The sequence below is a fragment of the Hyperolius riggenbachi genome, chromosome 12, assembly GCF_040937935.1.
Source record: "Hyperolius riggenbachi isolate aHypRig1 chromosome 12, aHypRig1.pri, whole genome shotgun sequence".
Lineage (NCBI taxonomy): Eukaryota > Metazoa > Chordata > Amphibia > Anura > Hyperoliidae > Hyperolius > Hyperolius riggenbachi.
In genome coordinates, this window is record NC_090657.1 from 228,080,719 (window position 1) to 228,107,196 (window position 26,478).

Sequence of the window (26,478 nt, forward strand, 5' to 3'; positions counted from 1 at the left end):
TGCAGGAGAGCCGAGGTGGCTGCAGGAGAGCCGAGGTGGCTGCAGGAGAGCCGAGGTGGCTGCAGGAGAGCCGAGGTGGCTGCAGGAGAGCAGAGGTGGCTGCAGGAGAGCAGAGGTGGCTGCAGGAGAGCTGAGGTGGCTGCAGGAGAGCTGAGGTGGCTGCAGGAGAGCTGAGGTGGCTGCAGGAGAGCAGAGGTGGCTGCAGGAGAGCAGAGGTGACTGCAGGAGAGCAGAGGTGGCTGCAGGAGAGCAGATGTGGCTGAAGGAGAGCAGAGGTGGCTGCAGGAGAGCAGAGGTGGCTGCAGGAGAGCTGAGGTGGCTGCAGGAGAGCTGAGATGGCTGCAGGAGAGCTGATGTGGCTGCATGAATGCTGATGTGGCTGCAGGAGAGCAGATATGGCTGCATGAGAGCCGAGGTGGCTGCAGGAGAGCCGAGGTGGCTGCAGGAGAAGGAGAGCCGAGGTGGCTGCAGGAGAGCCGAGGTGGCTGCAGGAGAGCAGAGATGGCTGCAGGAGAGCCGAGGTGGCTGCAGGAGAGCAGAGGTGGCTGCAGGAGAGCAGAGGTGGCTGCAGGAGAGCAGAGGTGGCTGCAGAGCTGAGGTGGCTGCAGGAGAGCTGAGGTGGCTGCAGGAGAGCTGAGGTGGCTGCAGGAGAGCTGAGGTGGCTGCAGGAGAGCAGAGGTGGCTGCAGGAGAGCAGAGGTGACTGCAGGAGAGCAGAGGTGGCTGCAGGAGAGCAGATGTGGCTGAAGGAGAGCAGAGGTGGCTGCAGGAGAGCAGAGGTGGCTGCAGGAGAGCAGAGGTGGCTGAAGGAGAGCAGAGGTGGCTGCAGGCGAGCAGAGGTGGCTGCAGGAGAGCAGAGGTGGCTGCAGGAGAGCTGAGTGTTAGGGAGTCTTGCCCAAGGACTCCTTACTGAATAGGTGCTGACCCTAGCCAGGATTGGAACCCAGGTCTCCCATGTCACAGGCAGAGCCCTTAACCAGTACACTACCCAGCCTTATAAATCCAATAAACAATAATAATAGACCCCCAGCACTAGTAGCTATCACAACAGCCTGACGTAGACTGTCAGTGTGAGAGCAGTGCATGATGGGGGATGCAAACAGATTTTCCTGAAATTCCACTATGGAAGCTTTTGAGGTAATCATTACTGCAGTGGCATTCAGTGGCTGCAGGAGAGCCAAAGTGGCTGCAGGATAGGCAAGGTGGCTGCAGGAGAGACTGCAGGAGAGCAGAGGTGGCTGCAGGAGAGCTGATGTGGCTGCAGGAGAGCAGAGGTGGCTGCAGGAGAGCAGAGGTGGCTGCAGGAGAGCAGAGGTGGCTGCAGGAGAGCAGAGGTGGCTGCAGGAGAGTAGAGGTGGCTGCAGGAGAGTAGAGGTGGCTGCAGGAGAGTAGAGGTGGCTGCAGGAGAGTAGAGGTGGCTGCAGGAGAGTAGAGGTGGCTGCAGGAGAGTAGAGGTGGCTGCAGGAGAGCAGAGGTGGCTGCAGGAGAGCAGAGGTGGCTGCAGGAGAGCTGATGTGGCTGCAGGAGAGCTGATGTGGCTGCAGGAGAGCTGATGTGGCTGCAGGAGAGCTGATGTGGCTGCAGGAGAGCAGAGGTGGCTGCAGGAGAGCAGAGGTGGCTGCAGGAGAGCAGATGTGGCTGCAGGAGAGCAGAGGTGGCTGCAGAGCTGAGGTGGCTGCAGGAGAGCTGAGGTGGCTGCAGGAGAGCAGAGGTGGCTGCAGGAGAGCAGAGGTGGCTGCAGGAGAGCAGAGGTGGCTGCAGAGCTGCAGGAGAGCAGAGGTGGCTGCAGGAGAGCAGAGGTGGCTGCAGGAGAGCAGAGGTGGCTGCAGGAGAGCTGAGGTGGCTGCAGGAGAGCAGAGGTGGCTGCAGGAGAGCAGAGGTGGCTGCAGGAGAGCTGAGGTGGCTGCAGGAGAGCTGAGGTGGCTGCAGGAGAGCTGAGGTGGCTGCAGGAGAGCTGAGGTGGCTGCAGGAGAGCTGAGGTCGCTGCAGGAGAGCCGAGGTGACTGCAGGAGAGCTGAGGTGTCTGCAGGAGAGGCTGCAGGAGAGCTGAGGTGGCTGCAGGAGAGCTGAGGTGGCTGCAGGAGAGCTGATGTGGCTGCATGAATGCTGATGTGGCTGCAGGAGAGCAGATATGGCTGCATGAGAGCCGAGGTGGCTGCAGGAGAGCCGAGGTGGCTGCAGGAGAAGGAGAGCCGAGGTGGCTGCAGGAGAGCCGAGGTGGCTGCAGGAGAGCCGAGGTGGCTGCAGGAGAGCAGAGATGGCTGCAGGAGAGCTGAGGTGGCTGCAGGAGAGCCGAGGTGGCTGCAGGAGAGCAGAGGTGACTGCAGGAGAGCAGAGGTGGCTGCAGGAGAGCAGATATGGCTGAAAGAGAGCAGAGGTGGCTGCAGGAGAGCAGATGTGGCTGAAGGAGAGCAGAGGTGGCTGCAGGAGAGCAGATGTGGCTGAAGGAGAGCAGAGGTGGCTGCAGGCGAGCAGAGGTGGCTGCAGGAGAGCAGAGGTGGCTGCAGGAGAGCTGAGTGTTAGGGAGTCTTGCCCAAGGACTCCTTACTGAATAGGTGCTGACCCTAGCCAGGATTGGAACCCAGGTCTCCCATGTCACAGGCAGAGCCCTTAACCAGTACACTACCCAGCCTTATAAATCCAATAAACAATAATAATAGACCCCCAGCACTAGTAGCTATCACAACAGCCTGACGTAGACTGTCAGAGTGTGAGAGCAGTGCATGATGGGGGATGCAAACAGATTTTCCTGAAATTCCACTATGGAAGCTTTTGAGGTAATCATTACTGCAGTGGCATTCAGTGGCTGCAGGAGAGCCAAAGTGGCTGCAGGATAGGCAAGGTGGCTGCAGGAGAGACTGCAGGAGAGCAGAGGTGGCTGCAGGAGAGCTGATGTGGCTGCAGGAGAGCAGAGGTGGCTGCAGGAGAGCAGAGGTGGCTGCAGGAGAGCAGAGGTGGCTGCAGGAGAGCAGAGGTGGCTGCAGGAGAGTAGAGGTGGCTGCAGGAGAGTAGAGGTGGCTGCAGGAGAGCAGAGGTGGCTGCAGGAGAGCAGAGGTGGCTGCAGGAGAGCTGATGTGGCTGCAGGAGAGCAGAGGTGGCTGCAGGAGAGCAGAGGTGGCTGCAGGAGAGCAGAGGTGGCTGCAGGAGAGCAGAGGTGGCAGCAGGAGAGCAGAGGTGGCTGCAGGAGAGCAGAGGTGGCTGCAGGAGAGTAGAGGTGGCTGCAGGAGAGTAGAGGTGGCTGCAGGAGAGTAGAGGTGGCTGCAGGAGAGCTGATGTGGCTGCAGGAGAGCTGATGTGGCTGCAGGAGAGCTGATGTGGCTGCAGGAGAGCTGAGGTGGCTGCAGGAGAGCTGAGGTGGCTGCAGGAGAGCTGAGGTGGCTGCAGGAGAGCTGAGGTGGCTGCAGGAGAGCAGAGGTGGCTGCAGGAGAGCAGAGGTGGCTGCAGGAGAGCAGAGGTGGCTGCAGGAGAGCAGAGGTGGCTGCAGGAGAGCAGATGTGGCTGCAGGAGAACAGAGGTGGCTGCAGAGCTGAGGTGGCTGCAGGAGAGCAGAGGTGGCTGCAGAGCTGCAGGAGAGCAGAGGTGGCTGCAGGAGAGCAGAGGTGGCTGCAGGAGAGCAGAGGTGGCTGCAGGAGAGCTGAGGTGGCTGCAGGAGAGCTGAGGTGGCTGCAGGAGAGCTGAGGTCGCTGCAGGAGAGCCGAGGTGACTGCAGGAGAGCTGAGGTGTCTGCAGGAGAGGCTGCAGGAGAGCTGAGGTGGCTGCAGGAGAGCTGAGGTGGCTGCAGGAGAGCTGAGATGGCTGCAGGAGAGCTGATGTGGCTGCATGAATGCTGATGTGGCTGCAGGAGAGCAGATATGGCTGCATGAGAGCCGAGGTGGCTGCAGGAGAGCCGAGGTGGCTGCAGGAGAAGGAGAGCCGAGGTGGCTGCAGGAGAGCCGAGGTGGCTGCAGGAGAGCAGAGATGGCTGCAGGAGAGCCGAGGTGGCTGCAGGAGAGCCGAGGTGGCTGCAGGAGAGCCGAGGTGGCTGCAGGAGAGCAGAGGTGGCTGCAGGAGAGCAGAGGTGGCTGCAGGAGAGCAGAGGTGGCTGCAGGAGAGCAGAGGTGGCTGCAGAGCTGAGGTGGCTGCAGGAGAGCAGAGGTGGCTGCAGGAGAGCTGAGGTGGCTGCAGGAGAGCTGAGGTGGCTGCAGGAGAGCTGAGGTGGCTGCAGGAGAGCAGAGGTGGCTGCAGGAGAGCAGAGGTGACTGCAGGAGAGCAGAGGTGGCTGCAGGAGAGCAGAGGTGGCTGCAGGAGAGCAGAGGTGGCTGCAGGAGAGCTGAGGTGGCTGCAGGAGAGCTGAGATGGCTGCAGGAGAGCTGATGTGGCTGCATGAATGCTGATGTGGCTGCAGGAGAGCAGATATGGCTGCATGAGAGCCGAGGTGGCTGCAGGAGAGCCGAGGTGGCTGCAGGAGAAGGAGAGCCGAGGTGGCTGCAGGAGAGCCGAGGTGGCTGCAGGAGAGCAGAGATGGCTGCAGGAGAGCCGAGGTGGCTGCAGGAGAGCCGAGGTGGCTGCAGGAGAGCAGAGGTGGCTGCAGGAGAGCAGAGGTGGCTGCAGGAGAGCAGAGGTGGCTGCAGGAGAGCAGAGGTGGCTGCAGGAGAGCAGAGGTGGCTGCAGGAGAGCAGAGGTGGCTGCAGAGCTGAGGTGGCTGCAGGAGAGCAGAGGTGGCTGCAGGAGAGCTGAGGTGGCTGCAGGAGAGCTGAGGTGGCTGCAGGAGAGCAGAGGTGGCTGCAGGAGAGCAGAGGTGACTGCAGGAGAGCAGAGGTGGCTGCAGGAGAGCAGAGGTGGCTGAAGGAGAGCAGAGGTGGCTGCAGGAGAGCAGATGTGGCTGAAGGAGAGCAGAGGTGACTGTAGGAGAGCAGATGTGGCTGAAGGAGAGCAGAGGTGGCTGCAGGAGAGCAGAGATGGCTGCAGGAGAGCTGAGGTGGCTGCAGGAGAGCCGAGGTGGCTGCAGGAGAGCAGAGGTGACTGCAGGAGAGCAGAGGTGGCTGCAGGAGAGCAGATATGGCTGAAGGAGAGCAGAGGTGGCTGCAGGAGAGCAGATGTGGCTGAAGGAGAGCAGAGGTGGCTGCAGGAGAGCAGATGTGGCTGAAGGAGAGCAGAGGTGGCTGCAGGCGAGCAGAGGTGGCTGCAGGAGAGCTGAGTGTTAGGGAGTCTTGCCCAAGGACTCCTTACTGAATAGGTGCTGACCCTAGCCAGGATTGGAACCCATGTCACAGGCAGAGCCCTTAACCAGTACACTACCCAGCCTTATAAATCCAATAAACAATAATAATAGACCCCCAGCACTAGTAGCTATCACAACAGCCTGACGTAGACTGTCAGAGTGTGAGAGCAGTGCATGATGGGGGATGCAAACAGATTTTCCTGAAATTCCACTATGGAAGCTTTTGAGGTAATCATTACTGCAGTGGCATTCAGTGGCTGCAGGAGAGCCAAAGTGGCTGCAGGATAGGCAAGGTGGCTGCAGGAGAGACTGCAGGAGAGCAGAGGTGGCTGCAGGAGAGCTGATGTGGCTGCAGGAGAGCAGAGGTGGCTGCAGGAGAGCAGAGGTGGCTGCAGGAGAGCAGAGGTGGCTGCAGGAGAGCAGAGGTGGCTGCAGGAGAGCAGAGGTGGCAGCAGGAGAGTAGAGGTGGCTGCAGGAGAGCAGAGGTGGCTGCAGGAGAGCTGATGTGGCTGCAGGAGAGCTGATGTGGCTGCAGGAGAGCTGATGTGGCTTCAGGAGAGCAGAGGTGGCTGCAGGAGAGCAGAGGTGGCTGCAGGAGAGCAGAGGTGGCTGCAGGAGAGCAGATGTGGCTGCAGGAGAGCAGAGGTGGCTGCAGGAGAGCTGAGGTGGCTGCAGGAGAGCAGAGGTGGCTGCAGAGCTGCAGGAGAGCAGAGGTGGCTGCAGGAGAGCAGAGGTGGCTGCAGGAGAGCTGAGGTGGCTGCAGGAGAGCAGAGGTGGCTGCAGGAGAGCTGAGGTGGCTGCAGGAGAGCTGAGGTCGCTGCAGGAGAGCCGAGGTGACTGCAGGAGAGCAGAGATGGCTGCAGGAGAGCCGAGGTGGCTGCAGGAGAGCCGAGGTGGCTGCAGGAGAGCCGAGGTGGCTGCAGGAGAGCAGAGGTGGCTGCAGGAGAGCAGAGGTGGCTGCAGGAGAGCTGAGGTGTCTGCAGGAAAGGCTGCAGGAGAGCGGAGGTCGCTGCAGGAGAGCCGAGGTGACTGCAGGAGAGCTGAGGTGTCTGCAGGAGAGGCTGCAGGAGAGTGATGGTGACTGCAGGAGAGCTGAGGTGTCTGCAGGAGAGCTGAGGTGGCTGCAGGAGAGGCTGCAGGAGAGCTGAGGTTGTTGCAGGAGAGTTGAGGTGGCTGCAGGAGAGACTGCAGGAGAGCTGAGGTGGCTGCAGGAGAGACGGCAGGAGAGCTGAGGTGGCTGCAGGAGAGTTGAGGTGGCTGCAGGAGAGGCTGCAGGAGAGCTGAGGTGGCTGCAGGAGAGGCTGCAGGAGAGTTGAGGTGGCTGCAGGAGAGACTGCAGGAGAGCTGAGGTGGCTGCAGGAGAGACGGCAGGAGAGCCGAGGAGGCTGCAGGAGAGGCTGCAGGAGAGAGGTGGCTGCAGGAGAGCTGAGGTGGCTGCAGGAGAGGCTGCAGGAGAGAGGTGGCTGCAGGAGAGGCTGCAGGAGAGCTGAGGTGGCTGCAGGAGAGGCTGCAGGAGAGAGGTGGCTGCAGGAGAGCCGAGGAGGCTGTACAGAGCTACATAAGGTGACAGTGCACTTTACAGTAATTATCATTAGTAATCATGTGCGTTATATCAGAAAGTATTTGCCATAAGAATAGCAGTGTGATGAGTGTTGAGCAGCACTGATACTGATTGGTCTTCAAAGGGAGTTCTTTGCTGATTAATAGGTAACCCTCTCCTCCTCCTCCTCCTCTCCGGAATGTGGTTAGGCAGGTCAGCAGCTGAGAGTGTGAGCTTTGCATGAAGGAAAGTCAGGCCACACCCTACGCAGATGACTGGCTCACCTGTGCAGAAGACTTTCATTACCAGGATGTGTGGACTGCTGAGGACATGGAGGCTGGACAGAGGTATGTACAACCTGCACACTATGGTACACCTTACACACTATGTACAGACTGGGCCTCTGTGGACTTACATAGTCACCTGTAGGTGGGTGATCCTCTTAGAGGTTGTGAGGTCTGATGAGGACATGGAGGCTGCTGGACAGTTATGTACACAACCTGCACATTCTGTATACACCTTACACACTATGTGCACATTGTACCTCTGTGGACTTACGTAGTCACCTGTAGGTGGGTGATCCGTCCTCTTAGACTTGTGAGGACTGCTGAGGACATGGAGGCTGCTGGACAGAGGTATGTACAACCTGCACCTTATATACACCTTACACACTATGTACAAATTGGACCTCTGTGGACTTATGTCATCACCTGTAGGTGGGTGATCCTCTCTGGAGGCTGCGTGGACAGCTGAGAACATGGTGAAGGAGGCTGGACAGAGATATGTACATCCTGTACACTATATACTCCTTATACACACTGTGTACATATTGGACCTCTGTGGACTTCTTGTTACCTGTAGGTGGAGGTTGTGTGGCTTGGCTTTTGGTGGCTCTCCGTCACTTCTGATAGCAGGAGAGTGGCAGGACCTCTGGGATGTAGGGCTGAAGGACCTGGCCGCCCATTGGTTTCATTGCTGTAAGCCCTCTCCAGCCCGCTCTCTATATCATGTCTGTGTGTTGTAGGAATGAGGCCTCCCTTGATAGCAGGAGAGTGGCAGGACCTCTGGGATGTAGGGCTGAGGACCCTGGCTTCTCAGAGGTTTCATTGCTGCAAGCCCTCTCCAGCCTACTCTGTATGTCATGTGTGTTGTAGGAATGAGGCCTCCCTTGATAGCAGGAGAGTGGCAGGACCTCTGGGATGTAGGGCTGAAGGACCTGGCCGCCCATTGGTTTCATTGCTGCAAGCCCTCTCCAGCCCGCTCTCTATATCATGTCTGTGTGTTGTAGGAATGAGGCCTCCCTTGATAGCAGGAGAGTGGCAGGACCTCTGATGTAGGGCTGAAGACCCTGGCTGCCCATTGGTTTCATTGCTGCAAGCCCTCTCCAGCCCACTCTGAATGTCAGGTCTGTGTGTTGTAGGAATGAGGCCTCCCTTGATAGCAGGAGAGTGACGGGACCTCTGATGTAGGGCTGAAGACCCTGGCTGCTCAGAGGTTTCATTGCTGCAAGCCCTCTACAGCCCGCTCTCTATATCATGTCTGTGTGTTGTAGGAATGAGGCCTCCCTTGATAGCAGGAGAGTGGCAGGACCTCTGGGATGTAGGGCTAAAGACCCTGGCTGCTCAGAGGTTTCATTGGCTGTAAGCCCTCTCCAGCCTACTCTGTATGTCATGTCTGTGTGTTGTAGGAATGAGGCCTCCCTTTATAGCAGGAGAGTGGCAGGACCTCTGGGATGTAGGGCTGAGGACCCTGGCTTCTCAGAGGTTTCATTGCTGTAAGCCCTCTCCAGCCCGCTCTCTATATCATGTCTGTGTGTTGTAGGAATGAGGCCTCCCTTGATAGCAGGAGAGTGGCAGGCGTACGTTAAAAAGGGGCGCTGGGAAAAAAGGGCGCTGGGTTTTAAACGATAAACATGAATAACGTTTAAAAATATAATGTACTATATTTCGTTTAAAAATAATGTTTTATAAAGTTATAAATCATTAAATAATGTGCATGAAATTGGCAATTGTGAAAACGTTAATCTTCCGTTTAAAAAGTGAAACGTATAATTACGTTTAAAATAAAATAGTAAGTAACCCTCCCTGTACCTACCCCTAACCCCTAGACCCCCCTGGTGGTGCCTAAACCTAAGACCCCCCTGGTGGTGCCTAAACCTAAGACTCCCCTGGTTGGTGCCTAAACCTAAGACCCCCCTGTTGATGCCTAAACCTAAGACCCCCCTGGTGGTGCCTAAACCTAAGACCCCCCTGGTGGTGCCTAAACCTAAGACCCCCCTGTTGGTGCCTAAACCTAAGACCCCCCTGGTGGTGCCTAAACCTAAGACCCCCCTGTGATAAGCATTAATAACGTGTGAAAAAAATATTGTGCTGTTTTTCGTTTAAAAATAATGTTTTAAAAAAGATTGTACTGTTTTTCGTTTAAAAATAATGTTTAAAAAATTATAAATCATAAAATAATGTGTAATCATGAGAAGCAGTTATAAAACAGTAAAAGTCTCCGGGCGCCGCTTATAAAACGTTATTTTTCTCCGGCGCCCTTTTTCCCTGTCGGGCGCCCATTAAACGATATTTATTATGGGAGTGAATGGCGGCGCCCGATTTGTCCACTTGCCTCAGGCGCCCGAATTTACTGTTACCGAGTGGCAGGACCTCTGATGTAGGGCTGAAGACCCTGGCTGCTCAGAGGTTTCATTGGCTGTAAGCCCTCTCCAGCCCACTCTGAGGCCTAGTGCACACCAGAGCGGTTCGGCTGCGGTTTGCTAGGGTAATGTATTTCAATGGGCTGGTGCACACCAGAGCGGGAGGTGTTTTGCAGAAACGCATACTCCCGGGCTGCTGCAGATTTTGGATTGCGGAGGCGTTTCTGCCTCCTATGAAAAGTATAGGAAAAACGCAAACCGCTCTGAAAAACGGCAGTTCAGAGTGGTTTTGCAGGCGGTTTTGTTACAGAAGCTGTTCAGTAACAGCTTTACTGTAACAATATATGAAATCTACTACACCAAAAACACTTCCCAAAACCGCAAAATGCTAGTTGAAATGCTACAGAAAAATAAGAAAAAGAGTTTCAAAATCTGCTAGCATTTTCCGGATCTGCTAGCGGGTTTAGGTGTGCACCAGGCCCAAATGTCATGTCTGTAGGAATGAGGCCTCGCCACACCTGTACAGGGACAATGACACTTCTGTCACTCTGACAAATGTCACGGCTGTTTGTTTGCGCAGTTTACGGTTGTCATTGAGAAAAAGGCTTTGTGTTTGCAGTGAGTAATCAAAGTGGCAATTGTTGGACAGCCTCAAGGCAGCAGCTCCTGGAATACGGACCTTCTCTGCATTACGCCCATCTCTCCAGCCATTGGCACAGGGTATGACAGAGGATCCACCAGCCAAGATGTAGAGAACCTAATTTCTCAACAACTCTGGCCTATTCTGAACATCACCCTCCCACAGTTCACTATGCCCCCTGCCACCCCTCAGTGGTCACTGTGCCCCCTGCCACCCCTCAGCAGTCACTGTGCCCCCTGCCACCCCTCAGCAGTCACTGTGCCCCCTGCCACCCCTCAGCAGTCACTGTGCCCCCTGCCACCCCTCAGCAGTCACTATATGCCCCCTGCCACCCCTCAGCGGTCACTATATGCCCCCTGCCACCCCTCAGCGGTCACTGTGCCCCCTGCCACCCCTCAGCAGTCACTGTGCCCCCTGCCATCCCTCTGCAGTCACTATATGCCCCCTGCCACCCCTCTGCGGTCACTATGCCCCCTGCCACCCCTCTGCGGTCACTATATGCCCCCTGCCACCCCTCAGCGGTCACTATATGCCCCCTGCCCACCCATCAGCGGTCACTATATGCCCCCTGCCCACCCCTCAGCGGTCACTATGCCCCCTGCCACCCCTTAGCAGTCACTGTGCCCCCTGCCACCCCTTAGCAGTCACTGTGCCCCCTGCCACCCCTCAGCGGTCACTGTGCCCCCTGCCACCCCTCAGCGGTCACTGTGCCCCCTGCCCACCCCTCAGCGGTCACTATATGCCCCCTGCCACCTCTCAGCAGTCTGAGGATGTGGGTGGAGACCCACGAAACGCCTTTCCAGCACTACTAGAGATGATTCACTTTGAATTTGATTTTAATTTATTTTGTGATCCTTTGGGCGCCTTGTTGTCCTATTTGTGCATTTAATAACGATGCGACGATTTCCGGCTGACCTGGACCCTCGAGTGGCGTCGGGGTTATTAATCTCCACCTGGCTGCAGTGGTTGGTTGCCCCACTGTGAGTACCCTCCGTATACTATTTCTTATTTCATCTATTGAGTTTAGGGTGATAGCTCCTCTCCCCCCTCTTTTTTTATCATTTATTGTAGCATTTTACCTCTTTGTGCTGATCTCCCCAACAGAGACTTGTAGACCTAAGTACGGTATGTTACGTGCATAAGATAACTGCCGGCAAGAGGTTAACTCCCGCCGTTACCCTCACCTGTGAACTTTACCCCTAAAGGCTTTCTTGTAACTGACAATCCAAGCTTTTCAAACAAGTTCAGGATAGATGGATTACCTTGACCAGTACACAGCAGTGTACTTCACCTCTGGGAATCATTGCGTTATCTATATATTAGAGTACAAGTTTCTCCTGGGGGAGGGGGGGGGGCTGGGGATGCTTCTCCTGGGAGAGCGGGGCGTGTTTCTCCTGGGATCCTGGGTGGATGTCTCTCCTGGGGGCTCAGGCTTTTCCGGGGAGGGGGGGCCATGCTTCTTGGGGGGTGGGGGGGGGGGGTATGTTTCTCCTGGGGGGAGGCGGTGCTTCTCCAGGGCATGCTGGGGTACGTTCCCTCTCCGTGCTGGGGTACGTTCCCTCTCCGTGCTGGGGTACGTTCCCTCTCCGTGCTGGGGTACGTTCCCTCTCCGTGCTGGGGTACGTTCCCTCTCCGTGCTGGGGTACGTTCCCTCTCCGTGCTGGGGTACGTTCCCTCTCCGTGCTGGGGTACGTTCCCTCTCCGTGCTGGGGCACGTTCCCTTTCCGTGCTGGGGCACGTTACCTCTCCGTGCTGGGGCACGTTACCTCTCCGTGCTGGGGCACGTTACCTCTCCGTGCTGGGGCACGTTCCCTCTCCGTGCTGGGGCACGTTCCCTCTCCGTGCTGGGGTACGTTCCCTCTCCGTGCTGGGGTACGTTCCCTCTCCGTGCTGGGGTACGTTCCCTCTCCGTGCTGGGGCACGTTCCCTTTCCGTGCTGGGGCACGTTACCTCTCCGTGCTGGGGCACGTTACCTCTCCGTGCTGGGGCACGTTACCTCTCCGTGCTGGGGCACGTTACCTCTCCGTGCTGGGGCACGTTACCTCTCCGTGCTGGGGCACGTCCCCTCTCCGCGCTGGGGCACGTCCCCTCCCCGTGCTGGGGCACGTTCCCTCTCCGTGCTGGGGCACGTCCCCTCTCCGTGCTGGGGCACGTTCCCTCTCCGTGCTGGGGCACGTTCCCTCTCCGTGCTGGGGCACGTTCCCTCTCCGTGCTGGGGCACGCTCCCTCTCCGTGCTGGGGCAAGTTCCCTCTCCGTGCTGGGGCACGTGCCCTCTCCGTGCTGGGGCACGTGCCCTCTCCGTGCTGGGGCACGTGCCCTCTCCGTGCTGGGGCACGTGCCCTCTCCGTGCTGGGGCACGTGCCCTCTCCGTGCTGGGGCACGTCCCCTCTCCGTGCTGGGGCACGTCCCCTCTCCGTGCTGGGGCACGTCCCCTCTCCGTGCTGGGGCACGTCCCCTCTCCGTGCTGGGGCACGTCCCCTCTCCGTGCTGGGGCACGTCCCCTCTCCGTGCTGGGGGAACGTCCCCTCTCCGTGCTGGGGCACGTCTCCTCTCCGTGCTGGGGCATGTCCCCTCTCCGTGCTGGGGCACGTCCCCTCTCTACGTGCTGGGGCACGTCCCCTCTCCGTGCTGGGGCACGTCCCCTCTCCGTGCTGGGGCACGTCCCCTCTCCGTGCTGGGGCACGTCCCCTCTCCGTGCTGGGGCACGTCCCCTCTCCGTGCTGGGGCACGTCCCCTCTCCGTGCTGGGGCACGTCCCCTCTCCGTGCTGGGGCACGTCACCTCTCCGTGCTGGGGCACGTCACCTCTCCGTGCTGGGGCACGTCCCCTCTCCGTGCTGGGGCACGTCCCCTCTCCGTGCTGGGGCACGTCCCCTCTCCGTGCTGGGGTACGTTCTCTCTCCGTGCTGGGGTACGTTCCCTCTCCGTGCTGGGGTACGTTCCCTCTCCGTGCTGGAGTACGTTCCCTCTCCGTGCTGGGGTACGTTCCCTCTCCGTGCTGGGGTACGTTCCCTCTCCGTGCTGGGGTACGTTCCCTCTCCGTGCTGGGGCACGTCCCCTCTCCGTGCTAGGGCACGTTCCCTCTCTGTGCTGGGGTACGTCCCCTCTCCGTGCTGGGGTACGTCCCCTCTCCGTGCTGGGGTACGTCCCCTCTCCGTGCTGGGGTACGTCCCCTCTCCGTGCTGGGGTACGTCCCCTCTCCGTGCTGGGGTACGTCCCCTCTCCGTGCTGGGGTACGTCCCCTCTCCGTGCTGGGGTACGTCCCCTCTCCGTGCTGGGGTACGTCCCCTCTCCGTGCTGGGGCACGTTCCCTCTCCGTGCTGGGGCACGTTCCCTCTCCGTGCTGGGGCACGTTCCCTCTCCGTGCTGGGGCACGTCCCCTCTCCGTGCTGGGGTATGTCCCCTCTCCGTGCTGGGGTACGTTCCCTCTCCGTGCTTGGGTACGTTCCCTCTCCGTGCTGGGGTACGTTCCCTCTCTGTGCTGGGGTACGTTCCCTCTCTGTGCTGGGGCACGTCCCCTCTCCGTGCTGGGGCACGTCCCCTCTCCGTGCTGGGGTACGTTTTCTCTCTGTGCTGGGGCACGTTCCCTCTCCGTGCTGGGGCACGTTCCCTCTCCGTGCTAAGGCACGTTCCCTCTCCGTGCTGGGGCACGTCCCCTCTCCGTGCTGGGGCATGTCCCCTCTCCGTGCTGGGGTACGTTCCCTCTCCGTGCTTGGGTACGTTCCCTCTCCGTGCTGGGGCACGTTACCTCTCCGTGCTGGGGTACGTCCCCTCTCCGTGCTGGGGTACGTCCCCTCTCCGTGCTGGGGTACGTCCCCTCTCCGTGCTGGGGTACGTCCCCTCTCCGTGCTGGGGTACGTCCCCTCTCCGTGCTGGGGTACGTCCCCTCTCCGTGCTGGGGCACGTCCCCTCTCCGCGCTGGGGCACGTCCCCTCCCCGTGCTGGGGCACGTTCCCTCTCCGTGCTGGGGTACGTCCCCTCTCCGTGCTGGGGTACGTCCCCTCTCCGTGCTGGGGCACGCTCCCTCTCCGTGCTGGGGCACGTTCCCTCTCCGTGCTGGGGCACGTTCCCTCTCCGTGCTGGGGCACGTTCCCTCTCCGTGCTGGGGCACGTTCCCTCTCCGTGCTGGGGCACGTTCCCTCTCCGTGCTGGGGCACGTTCCCTCTCCGTGCTGGGGCACGCTCCCTCTCCGTGCTGGGGCAAGTTCCCTCTCCGTGCTGGGGCACGTGCCCTCTCCGTGCTGGGGCACGTGCCCTCTCCGTGCTGGGGCACGTGCCCTCTCCGTGCTGGGGCACGTGCCCTCTCCGTGCTGGGGCACGTCCCCTCTCCGTGCTGGGGCACGTCCCCTCTCCGTGCTGGGGCACGTCCCCTCTCCGTGCTGGGGCACGTCCCCTCTCCGTGCTGGGGCACGTCCCCTCTCCGTGCTGGGGCACGTCCCCTCTCCGTGCTGGGGCACGTCCCCTCTCCGTGCTGGGGCACGTCCCCTCTCCGTGCTGGGGGAACGTCCCCTCTCCGTGCTGGGGCACGTCCCCTCTCCGTGCTGGGGCACGTCCCCTCTCCGTGCTGGGGCACGTCCCCTCTCTACGTGCTGGGGCACGTCCCCTCTCCGTGCTGGGGCACGTCCCCTCTCCGTGCTGGGGCACGTCCCCTCTCCGTGCTGGGGCACGTCCCCTCTCCGTGCTGGGGCACGTCCCCTCTCCGTGCTGGGGCACGTCACCTCTCCGTGCTGGGGCACGTCACCTCTCCGTGCTGGGGCACGTCCCCTCTCCGTGCTGGGGCACGTCCCCTCTCCGTGCTGGGGTACGTCCTCTCTCCGTGCTGGGGTACGTTCCCTCTCCGTGCTGGGGTACGTTCCCTCTCCGTGCTGGAGTACGTTCCCTCTCCGTGCTGGGGTACGTTCCCTCTCCGTGCTGGGGTACGTTCCCTCTCCGTGCTGGGGTACGTTCCCTCTCCGTGCTGGGGCACGTCCCCTCTCCGTGCTGGGGCACGTTCCCTCTCCGTGCTGGGGTACGTCCCCTCTCCGTGCTGGGGTACGTCCCCTCTCCGTGCTGGGGTACGTCCCCTCTCCGTGCTGGGGTACGTCCCCTCTCCGTGCTGGGGTACGTCCCCTCTCCGTGCTGGGGTACGTCCCCTCTCCGTGCTGGGGTACGTCCCCTCTCCGTGCTGGGGTACGTCCCCTCTCCGTGCTGGGGTACGTCCCCTCTCCGTGCTGGGGCACGTTCCCTCTCCGTGCTGGGGCACGTTCCCTCTCCGTGCTGGGGCACGTTCCCTCTCCGTGCTGGGGCACGTTCCCTCTCCGTGCTGGGGCACGTCCCCTCTCCGTGCTGGGGTATGTCCCCTCTCCGTGCTGGGGTACGTTCCCTCTCCGTGCTTGGGTACGTTCCCTCTCCGTGCTGGGGTACGTTCCCTCTCTGTGCTGGGGTACGTTCCCTCTCTGTGCTGGGGCACGTCCCCTCTCCGTGCTGGGGCACGTCCCCTCTCCGTGCTGGGGTACGTTTTCTCTCTGTGCTGGGGCACGTTCCCTCTCCGTGCTGGGGCACGTTCCCTCTCCGTGCTGGGGCACGTTCCCTCTCCGTGCTGGGGCACGTCCCCTCTCCGTGCTGGGGCATGTCCCCTCTCCGTGCTGGGGTACGTTCCCTCTCCGTGCTTGGGTACGTTCCCTCTCCGTGCTGGGGTACGTTCCCTCTCCGTGCTGGGGTACGTTCCCTCTCTGTGCTGGGGCACGTCCCCTCTCCGTGCTGGGGCACGTCCCCTCTCCGTGCTGGGGTACGTTTTCTCTCCGTGCTGGGGTACGTTTTCTCTCTGTGCTGGGGTACGTTCCCTCTCCGTGCTGGGGCACGTTTCCTCTCCGTGCTGGGGCACGTTCCCTCTCCGTGCTGGGGTACGTCCCCTCTCCGTGCTGGGGTACGTTCCCTCTCTGTGCTGGGGCACGTTCCCTCTCTGTGCTGGGGGGGGGGGGGGGTGTTAAAGCAGAAGTCAAATGCTGGGGTACATTCTCTTTCCGTGTTGGGGGGTGTTTCTCCTGTAGATGACTGGCATGTTGGAGCAGACCTTACATGCTGGGGTATGTTCCCTCTCCGTGCGCACTAGGGAATTAGACTTTGCCATTTCCTTGTAATGTCAGAGGAGTTCATGATAAGGTGTTAAAGTTCAGCTCTTCCCTTGTCTTCAGTACTATCCTATGCTAATTTCTGCGTTTTCTCCTGTCAGATCACAATGTGTGCCTTGTGCCTCCTCTGCTGTGCAGGTACACTGTGTGAGAGACTAGTCAGTGACAGGCGAGCGTTTCCTCCTGTCAGATCACTGTGTGCCTCCTCTGCTGTGCAGGTACACTGTGTGAGAGACTAGTCAGTGACAGGCGAGCATTTCCTCCTGTCAGATCACTGTGTGCCTCCTCTGCTGTGCAGGTACACTGTGTGAGTGAATAGTCAGTGACGGGCGAGCGTTTCCTCCTGTCAGATCACTATGTGTGCCTTGTGCCTCCTCTGCTGTGCAGGTACACTGTGTGAGTGAATAGTCAGTGACGGGCGAGCGTTTCCTCCTGTCAGATCACTGTGTGCCTCCTCTGCTGTGCAGGTATACTATGTGAGTGAATAGTCGGTGGCAGGGAGCGTTTCCTCCTGTCAGATCACTATGTGTGCCTTGTGCCTCCTCTGCTGTGCAGGTACACTGTGTGAGAGACTAGTCAGTGACAGGCGAGCGTTTCCTCCTGTCAGATCACTGTGTGCCTTGTGCCTCCTCTGCTGAGCAGGTACACTGTGTGAGAGAATAGTCAGTGACAGGCGAGCATTTCCTCCTATCAGATCACTATGTGTGCCTCCTCTGCTGAGCAGGTACACTGTGTGAGAGAATAGTCAGTGTTGGGCGAGAGTTTCCTTGTGTCAGATCACTATGTGTGCCTTGTGCCTCCTCTGCTGTGCAGGTACACTGTGTGAGAGAATAGTCAGTGTTGGGCGAGAGTTTCCTTGTGTCAGATCACTATGTGTGCCTTGTGCCTCCTCTGCTGAGCAGGTACACTGTGTGAGAGAATAGTCAGTGACAGGCGAGCATTTCCTCCTATCAGATCACTATGTGTGCCTTGTGCCTCCTCTGCTGTGCAGGTATACTTTGGGCTCGACTCACAAAGCGGTGATAACCCAGTTACCACGCCTAAAAGACTTTAGGCATGATAACCATTGCACCACGCTGGTGAAAAGCCCCTTATCACGCCTAAACTCAGTTTAGGTGTGATAAGTTTAGATAAGTTTAGATCGCGCGCAAAGTCCAGTGTGCAAAGCAGCGCCATTAAACTCTATGCGACGTTTCGCGTGCACCAGACTTTGCTAGCACAAAACTTTTGATCAGCTGTGCACTGCGGTGCTAACCCAGTTGGTGCTGTAGTTATCACGCCTAATCTTATCATGCCTAAACTTATTACGCCTAAACTGAGTTTAAGCGTGATAAGGGGCTTTTCACCAGCGTGCTAACTGTTGTGATTCAAGCCCCATGTGAGAGAATAGTCGGTGACTGGGAGCGTTTCCTCCTGTCAGATCACTGTGTGCCTCCTCTGCTGTGCAGGTACACTGTGTGAGAGAATAGTCAGTGACAGGGAGCATTTCCTGCTGTCAGATCACTATGGGCTTGATTTACTAAGCGGTGCTAACCTACTTAGCACGTCTAAAGTCTTTAGGCGTGCTAACCAGGGTGCTAAGTAGGTTAGCACCGGTTCTCTCAATCAGATCTCACATTTCAACTGAGTTTAGACGTGCTAAGGGCCAGTGCTACAGTTAGCACCGTTTTGTAAATCGAGCCCTATGTGTGCCTTGTGCCTCCTCTGCTGTGCAGGTACACTGTGTGAGAGAATAGTCAGTGACAGGCGAGCGTTTCCTCCTGTCAGATCACTGTGTGCCTTGTGCCTCCTCTGCTGTGCAGGTACACTGTGTGAGAGACTAGTCAGTGACAGGCGAGCGTTTCCTCCTGTCAGATCACTGTGTGCCTCCTCTGCTGTGCAGGTACACTGTGTGAGAGACTAGTCAGTGACAGGCGAGCGTTTCCTCCTGTCAGATCACTATGTGTGCCTCCTCTGCTGAGCAGGTACACTGTGTGAGAGACTAGTCAGTGACAGGCGAGCGTTTCCTCCTGTCAGATCACTATGTGTGCCTCCTCTGCTGAGCAGGTACACTGTGTGAGAGACTAGTCAGTGACAGGCGAGCGTTTCCTCCTGTCAGATCACTGTGTGCCTCCTCTGCTGTGCAGGTACACTGTGTGAGAGACTAGTCAGTGACAGGCGAGCGTTTCCTCCTGTCAGATCACTGTGTGCCATGTGCCTCCTCTGCTGTGCAGGTACACTGTGTGAGAGACTAATCAGTGACAGGCGAGCGTTTCCTCCTGTCAGATCACTGTGTGCCTCCTCTGCTGTGCAGGTACACTGTGTGAGAGACTAGTCAGTGACAGGCGAGCGTTTCCTCCTGTCAGATCACTGTGTGCCATGTGCCTCCTCTGCTGTGCAGGTACACTGTGTGAGAGACTAGTCAGTGACAGGCGAGCGTTTCCTCCTGTCAGATCACTGTGTGCCTCCTCTGCTGTGCAGGTACACTGTGTGAGAGACTAGTCAGTGACAGGCGAGCGTTTCCTCCTGTCAGATCACTATGTGTGCCTCCTCTGCTGAGCAGGTACACTGTGTGAGAGACTAATCAGTGACAGGCGAGCGTTTCCTCCTGTCAGATCACTATGTGTGCCTCCTCTGCTGAGCAGGTACACTGTGTGAGAGACTAGTCAGTGACAGGCGAGCGTTTCCTCCTGTCAGATCACTGTGTGCCTCCTCTGCTGTGCAGGTACACTGTGTGAGAGACTAGTCAGTGACAGGCGAGCGTTTCCTCCTGTCAGATCACTATGTGTGCCTCCTCTGCTGAGCAGGTACACTGTGTGAGAGACTAGTCAGTGACAGGCGAGCGTTTCCTCCTGTCAGATCACTGTGTGCCTTGTGCCTCCTCTGCTGTGCAGGTACACTGTGTGAGAGACTAGTCAGTGACAGGCGAGCGTTTCCTCCTGTCAGATCACTGTGTGCCTCCTCTGCTGTGCAGGTACACTGTGTGAGAGACTAGTCAGTGACAGGCGAGCGTTTCCTCCTGTCAGATCACTGTGTGCCATGTGCCTCCTCTGCTGTGCAGGTACACTGTGTGAGAGACTAATCAGTGACAGGCGAGCGTTTCCTCCTGTCAGATCACTGTGTGCCTCCTCTGCTGTGCAGGTACACTGTGTGAGAGAATAGTCAGTGACAGGGAGCGTTTCCTCCTGTCAGATCACTGTGTGCCTTGTGCCTCCTCTGCTGTGCAGGTACACTGTGTGAGAGACTAGTCAGTGACAGGCGAGCGTTTCCTCCTGTCAGATCACTATGTGTGCCTCCTCTGCTGAGCAGGTACACTGTGTGAGAGACTAGTCAGTGACAGGCGAGCGTTTCCTCCTGTCAGATCACTGTGTGCCTTGTGCCTCCTCTGCTGTGCAGGTACACTGTGTGAGAGACTAGTCAGTGACAGGCGAGCGTTTCCTCCTGTCAGATCACTATATGTGCCTCCTCTGCTGAGCAGGTACACTGTGTGAGAGACTAGTCAGTGACAGGCGAGCGTTTCCTGCTGTCAGATCACTGTGTGCCTTGTGCCTCCTCTGCTGTGCAGCTACACTGTGTGAGAGACTAGTCAGTGACAGGGAGCGTTTCCTCCTGTCAGATCACTGTGTGCCTTGTGCCTCCTCTGCTGTGCAGGTACACTGTGTGAGAGACTAGTCGGTGACAGGGAGCGTTTCCTCCTGTCAGATCACTGTGTGCCTCCTCTGCTGTGCAGGTACACTGTGTGAGAGACTAGTCAGTGACAGGCGAGCGTTTCCTCCTGTCAGATCACTGTGTGCCTTGTGCCTCCTCTGCTGTGCAGCTACACTGTGTGAGAGACTAGTCAGTGACAGGGAGCGTTTCCTCCTGTCAGATCACTGTGTGCCTTGTGCCTCCTCTGCTGTGCAGGTATATAATGGGCTCGATTCACAAAGCGGTAATAACCCAGTTATCACGCCTAAAAGACTTTAGGCATGATAACCATTGCACCACGCTGGTGAAAAGCCCCTTATCACGCCTAAACTCAGTTTAGGTGTGATAAGTTTAGATAAGTTTAGATTGCGCGCAAAGTCCAGCGTGCAAAGCAGCGCCATTAAACTCTATGCGACGTTTCACGCGCACCAGACTTTGCTAGCGCAAAACTTTTGATCAGCTGTGCACTGCGGTGCTAACCCAGTTGGTGCTATAGTTATCATGCCTAAACTTTCACACCTAAACTGAGTTTAGGCGTGATAAGGGACTTTTCACCAGCGTGCTAACTGTTATCACGCTTTTGTGAATCAAGCCCCATGTGAGAGAATAGTCGGTGACAGGGAGCGTTTCCTCCTGTCAGATCACTGTGTGCCTCCTCTGCTGAGCAGGTACACTGTGTGAGAGAATAGTCAGTGACAAGCGAGCGTTTCCTCTTGTCAGATCACTATGTGTGCCTTGTGCCTCCTCTGCTGTGCAGGTACACTGCGTGAGAGAATAGTCAGTGACGGGCGAGCGTTTCCTCCTGTCAGATCACTATGTGTGCCTTGTGCCTCCTCTGCTGTGCAGCTACACTGTGTGAGAGAATAGTCAGTGACAAGCCAGCGTTTCCTCTTGTCAGATCACTATGTGTGCCTTGTGCCTCCTCTGCTGTGCAGCTACACTGTGTGAGAGAATAGTCAGTGACGGGCGAGCGTTTCCTCCTGTCAGATCACTATGTGTGCCTTGTGCCTCCTCTGCTGTGCAGCTACACTGTGTGAGAGAATAGTCAGTGACGGGCGAGCGTTTCCTCCTGTCAGATCACTGTGTGCCTTGTGCCTCCTCTGCTGTGCAGGTACTCTGTGTGAGAGAATAGTCAGTGACGGGCGAGCGTTTCCTCCTGTCAGATCACTTTGTGCCTTGTGCCTCCTCTGCTGTGCAGGTACTCTGTGTGAGAGAATAGTCAGTGACGGGCGAGCGTTTCCTCCTGTCAGATCACTATGTGTGCCTTGTGCCTCTTCTGCTGTGCAGGTACACTGTGTGAGAGAATAGTCAGTGACAGGGAGCGTTTTCTCCTGTCAGATCACTGTGTGCCTCCTCTGCTGAGCAGGTACTGTGTAAGAGAATAGTCAGTGACGGGCGAACGTTTCCTCCTCAGTTCTGCACAGGAAGTGTGTGAAATCTTCACAAGTTGCTGGTCAGAAGTTCTCCTTTCTTATCTCTGAGCAGAGTGATATTATGGGCAGCTTTCTTACGTGAAACAGCAGCATGATGGACTTCTTCAGCTCTCGGAGGATGAGGCGGAGGGGGCACAGTCTCCCCAGCACCTCACAGGTACCATACGATCATTTATGTGTGAAGGGTTTGGCAGGGATGGCACTGCTGCAGGTGACAAGGGACAGATGTGCTCAGACACAGGCACTGCTGCAGGTGACAAGGGACATAGGTACGCAGACACAGGCACTGCTGCAGGTGACAAGGTACAGAGGTGCGCAGACACAGGCACTGCTGCAGGTGACAAGGGCACAGATGTGCGCAGACAAGGGCACTGCTGCAGGTGACAAGAGACAGATGTGCACAGACACAGGCACTGCTGCAGGTGACAAGGTACAGAGGTGCGCAGACACAGGAACTGCTGCAGGTGACAAGGGACAGATGTGCTCAGACACAGGCACTGCTGCAGGTGACAAGGGACAGATGTGCTCAGACACAGGCACTGCTGCAGGTGACAAGGGACAGAGGTGCACAGACACAGGCACTGCTGCAGGTGACAAGAGACAGATGTGCGCAGGCACATGGCACTGCTGCAGGTGACAAGGGACAGATGTGCGCAGACAAGGGCACTGCTGCAAGTGACAAGTGACTATGCCAACACTGTGAGCAGAAGACCCTTGAGGATGAAAGCCACTTCCTGCTGCACTGCCCCAAATATACTGCAACCAGGGACACTTACTTTAAGAAATTGTCGGAACTATTCCCAGACTTTCTCACACTAGAAGATGAGAGAAAAACATATATCCTACTGGGAGAAGAGGAATCCACAGTGACAATCGCTGCACGCTATGTCACAGCATGCCACAGACTGAGAGGAGCATAACGGAACTGTAAACCTAAAAATGTCCACAGACTGCTTAGCCATTGTCCCCCTACCCCACCCCCTCCCATGTCCCCCTTTTTCCCCTTGCTTTGGCAATACCTGTATGAATCTTGGTCATGCCAATAAAGCTATCTTTGATTTGATTTGATTTGATGTGCACAGACACATGGCACTGCTGCAGGTGACAAGGGACAGTCACATGGTGTGAAACCATTGGCTCAGGACTGTTGGCACCTGCCCAGAGATGGGGTGTTTTGGGCAACAAGTGATGAACAGGTAGTATTTGAAGGAAATGTGTGGGAAGCATGTGACGCTCTGAGGAACAAGATGACAGGTCAGAGCCAGTTTCACATCCTAGTAACTAGAGTTGGAGTGGAGGCGCCCGGAGTAAACGTAGCTTATAAGGTTAAATAGTACTATTTGATGATATGTATAAGTATATAAATAATAGAAGGTCCTACCTTAAAAAGTAGTCCATTCACTTGTTAAAACAATAAACGTTTTTATTAGGCACTTTCTGGGAAAAACCGCTTCATCAGGTCGTATGGAGTGCCGATAGACGGAATCCTAATGTACAGGCGCCCAGGACTCTAGGATTCGGTCTATCGGCACTCCATACGACCTGATGAAGCATTTTTTCCGCGAAACGCGTTGTCTCCCAGAAAGTGCCTAATAAAAATGTTTATTGTTTTAACAAGTGAATGGACCACTTTTTAAGGTAGGACCTTCCATTATTTATATACTTATACATATCATCAAATAGTACTATTTAACCTTATAAGCTACGTTTACTCCGGGCGCCTCCACTCCGACTCTACTGACGAATCACCCCTATTCGGGGTCACCACTCCTAGCAAGTGGAACTTTTTAAGGAGCTGCGACCACCGGTAAACAAGGCCGAGCGAGGACGGTACTTCCTCGCATGTTCATTGAATGGTTGCTCGGTTTGCAACCTAATTTTGTGAGTATAATCACCTAAGAATTACATTTTATCCCAACTCTAACTCGCAATGCTACACTAGATTGGGCTCCCGGTTCTCTTCCCATCCCTTTTTTATATCTACCCTACCCCACATCCTAGTAACCACCCCCCTTATTATTTTTTTTATTTATTGTACTTCTAAAGCACCAACATATATTACGCAGCCCTGGACAATAAATAGGGATACATACAATGTAAACAAGGGGTGACAGACAGAGAGGCAGCACACGGCATACATACAACGTAAACAAGAACTACTGACGCATGCGCACGAACTGCGTATGATGTCAGACCACTGCGGCTGCCTATAGTGCGACGTTAAGGTCGCGCTACACGCTTGGGCAATTACGTCATGTTAAGGTCGCATCCGTTTGACATACACACATTATATCAGAGTATGTTTTTGGAGGGAATCTGCCGCCCCACCCCCGTTTCTAATTGGTCCAGGGGCGGGGTTTAAACACTATTTGAACCACCTAGGTCCAACTCCAGGTACAAAGGCGCCAGGTGTTACTGGGACCAAATACTGGTGAGTGACTACAACCTTTTTAACCTCCTTGGCGGTAATCCCGAGCTGAGCTCGGGGTATGCCGCCGGAGGTCGCCGCTCAGGCCCTGCTGGGCCGATTTCGTTTCTGAAAAAAGCAGCACACGCAGCTAGCACTTTGCCAGCCGCGTGTGCTGCCCGATCCCCCCAGCTGCCCGAGCCCAGCGCAGCCGGAACAAACAGTTCCGGCCGGCGCTAGGGGCTGGATCGGGCGGCTCTGACGTCAGGACGTCGACTGACGTCCATGACGTCACTCCGCTCATCGCCATGGCGACGAGGAAAGCGAAACAAGATAGGCCGCTCATTGCGGCCTATCTTGTTACTTTCGATTGCCGGAGGCGATCGAAAGTACACATCAGGAGCGCCCTCTAGTGGGCTTTCATGCAGCCAACTTTCAGTTGGCTGCATGAAATATTTTTTTTTTTATTAAAAAAAAACCACATTGCAGCCTCCCTGGCAAAATAAATAAACCGCCAGGGAGGTTAATGTTATGCTGCCAAACCTTTCATAGACCTGTTGTTTTTTCCCACATGCTCTGTGTCCTTCACATTAACCTATCCTAATCCCCTTCTCCCTCATTCAATACACATTTTACTGTCCATTCACTACCAATATTATTACCAAACCCACTGCATACACATCTTAGTTCCCGCCCACCACCCACATTACTCTACTTAAAGGGAACCTAAACTGAGAATGTTATGGATTTTCCTTTAGAATAATACCAGTTGCCTGACTCCCCTGCTGATCCTGTGTCTTTAATACTTTTAGCCACAGCCCCTCAACAAACATACAGATCAGGTTCTCTGACTGAAGTCAGACTGGATTAGCTGCATGCTTGTTCCAGGTCTGTGATTCAGCCACTACTGCAGCTATATCCCTCTCAGTTTAGGTTCCCTTTAAGTTCTCCCTATATATATATATATATATATATGTATTTACCAGTATATAGCCCACCAGCACTGTGATACAACCACATATGTCACAATGATTTTTTGCAACTACAATACAATATATGGATCCATCTGAAAATGGCGCCTGCGAATAATGGCGCACGGTGTTACCGCTAATCCGTTTGCCGCTTATCGCTATTTAACGTTAAAGCCTTATTGTTTAACGTTAAAGCCTTATTGTTATTTAGCGTTAAAGCCTTATCGTTATTTAGCGTTAACACAAAGAACCCTCTCTGTACCTATCCCTAACCCCTAAACCCACCCTGGTGGTACCTAACCCTAAGACCCCCCTGGTGGTGCCTAACCCTAAGATTCCTCTGGTGGTGCCAAACCCTAAGTCCCCCCTGGTGGTGCCTAACCCTAAGTCCCCCCTGGTGGTGCCTAACCCTAAGTCGCCCCTGGTGGTGCCTAACCCTAAGTCGCCCCTGGTGGTGCCTAACCCTAAGTCGCCCCTGGTGGTGCCTAACCCTAAGTCGCCCCTGGTGGTGCCTAACCCTAAGTCGCCCCTGGTGGTGCCTAGCCCTATGTCCCCCCCTGGTGGTGCCTAACCCTATGTCCCCCCTGGTGGTGCCTAACCCTATGTCCCCCCTGGTGGTGCCTAACCCTATGTCCCCCCTGGTGGTGCCTAACCCTAAGTCCCCCCAGGTGGTGCCTAACCCTAAGTCCCCCCAGGTGGTGCCTAACCCTAACCACCCCCCTGGTGGTGCCTAACCCTAACCACCCCCCAGGTGGTGCCTAACCCTAACCCTAAGTCCCCCAGGTGGTGCCTAACCCTAAGACCCCCTTGGTGGTGCCTAACCCTAAGACCCCCCCCCCCCCCCCCCCAGTGGTGCCTAACCCTAACCTTGACAGTGTTACATTAAATCTATTCACAGTTTTTGCAGTTAAATAACGTCTGCAGTTTGGCTTATGTAGGGCGCTATTGATAAATATTGTTACTGTGGGCAATAACGTCTGCTGTTTGGCAAATGAACGGCACTATTGATACATAACGTTAGTGTGTGCCACTATTGATAAATAACGTTAGTGTGTGCCACTATTATTGATAAATAACGTTAGTGTGTGCCACTATTGATAAATAACGTTAGTGTGTGCCACTATTGATAAATAACGTTACTGTGTGCCGTTTTTCTTCTTTTTTCCCTGTGCGCCATTATTATGCAGTACTAATGATAAATAGCGATAAGCGTATCTTTTTAATGCGGCGCCATTTTCATGCATAAGCGCTGTGCGCCATTATTCACTGACCCCACAATATATATGGTTCTGATATACACCTTTGTCTGCCTTTTGTCCCCAGTTGTATGCTCCTGCGCTTATTGCCTGAGGAAGCGGGTCCAAACCTGCGAAACACGTTGCTGCCCCCCCCCCATGTTTTTGGAGTATGCCAATAAATACATTTTTGCTTGAAATAGACACTTTCTTGTGTCTGCTTGCAGGGGGTAAGTCCACCACTGCCCCCTAAGCACTTTTAAACATTTTAATTACTGTTTTTATCCATCTGGTGCCTCTGTTTCATATACTAGAATGTAAACAAGGGGTGACAGACAGAGAGACAGCACATGGAATACATACAATGTAAACAAGGGGTGACACGCAGAGAGGCAGCACACGGGATACATACAATGTAAACAAGGGGTGACAGACAGAGATGCCGCACACAACATATATACAATGTACACAAGGGGTGACAGACAGAGAGGCAGCACACGGGATACATACAATGTAAACAAGGGGTGACAGACAGAGATGCCGCACATGGGATACATACAATGTAAACAAGGGGTGACAGACAGAGATGCCGCACACCGAATACATACAATGTAAACAAGTGGGGACAGACAGAGAGG

General features: G+C 56.2%; 1 protein-coding gene across 4 annotated transcripts in view; it reads left to right on the plus strand.

Annotated features, from left to right (window-relative positions):
• Positions 1-26,478, plus strand: part of ARHGAP27 (Rho GTPase activating protein 27) — a 185,526-nt gene that overhangs the window by 39,572 nt on the left and 119,476 nt on the right. Inside the window, exon 1 of one of the 4 annotated variants that reach the window (XM_068261983.1) lies at positions 21,286-21,384. The exons of the other annotated variants lie outside the window; for them this stretch is intronic. Within the exon in view, the coding sequence (XP_068118084.1) occupies positions 21,319-21,384 (66 nt within the window). The 5' untranslated portion in view covers positions 21,286-21,318. Of the gene's footprint in view, positions 1-21,285; positions 21,385-26,478 lie in introns of those variants that run through there. 4 annotated transcript variants of the gene reach the window in all.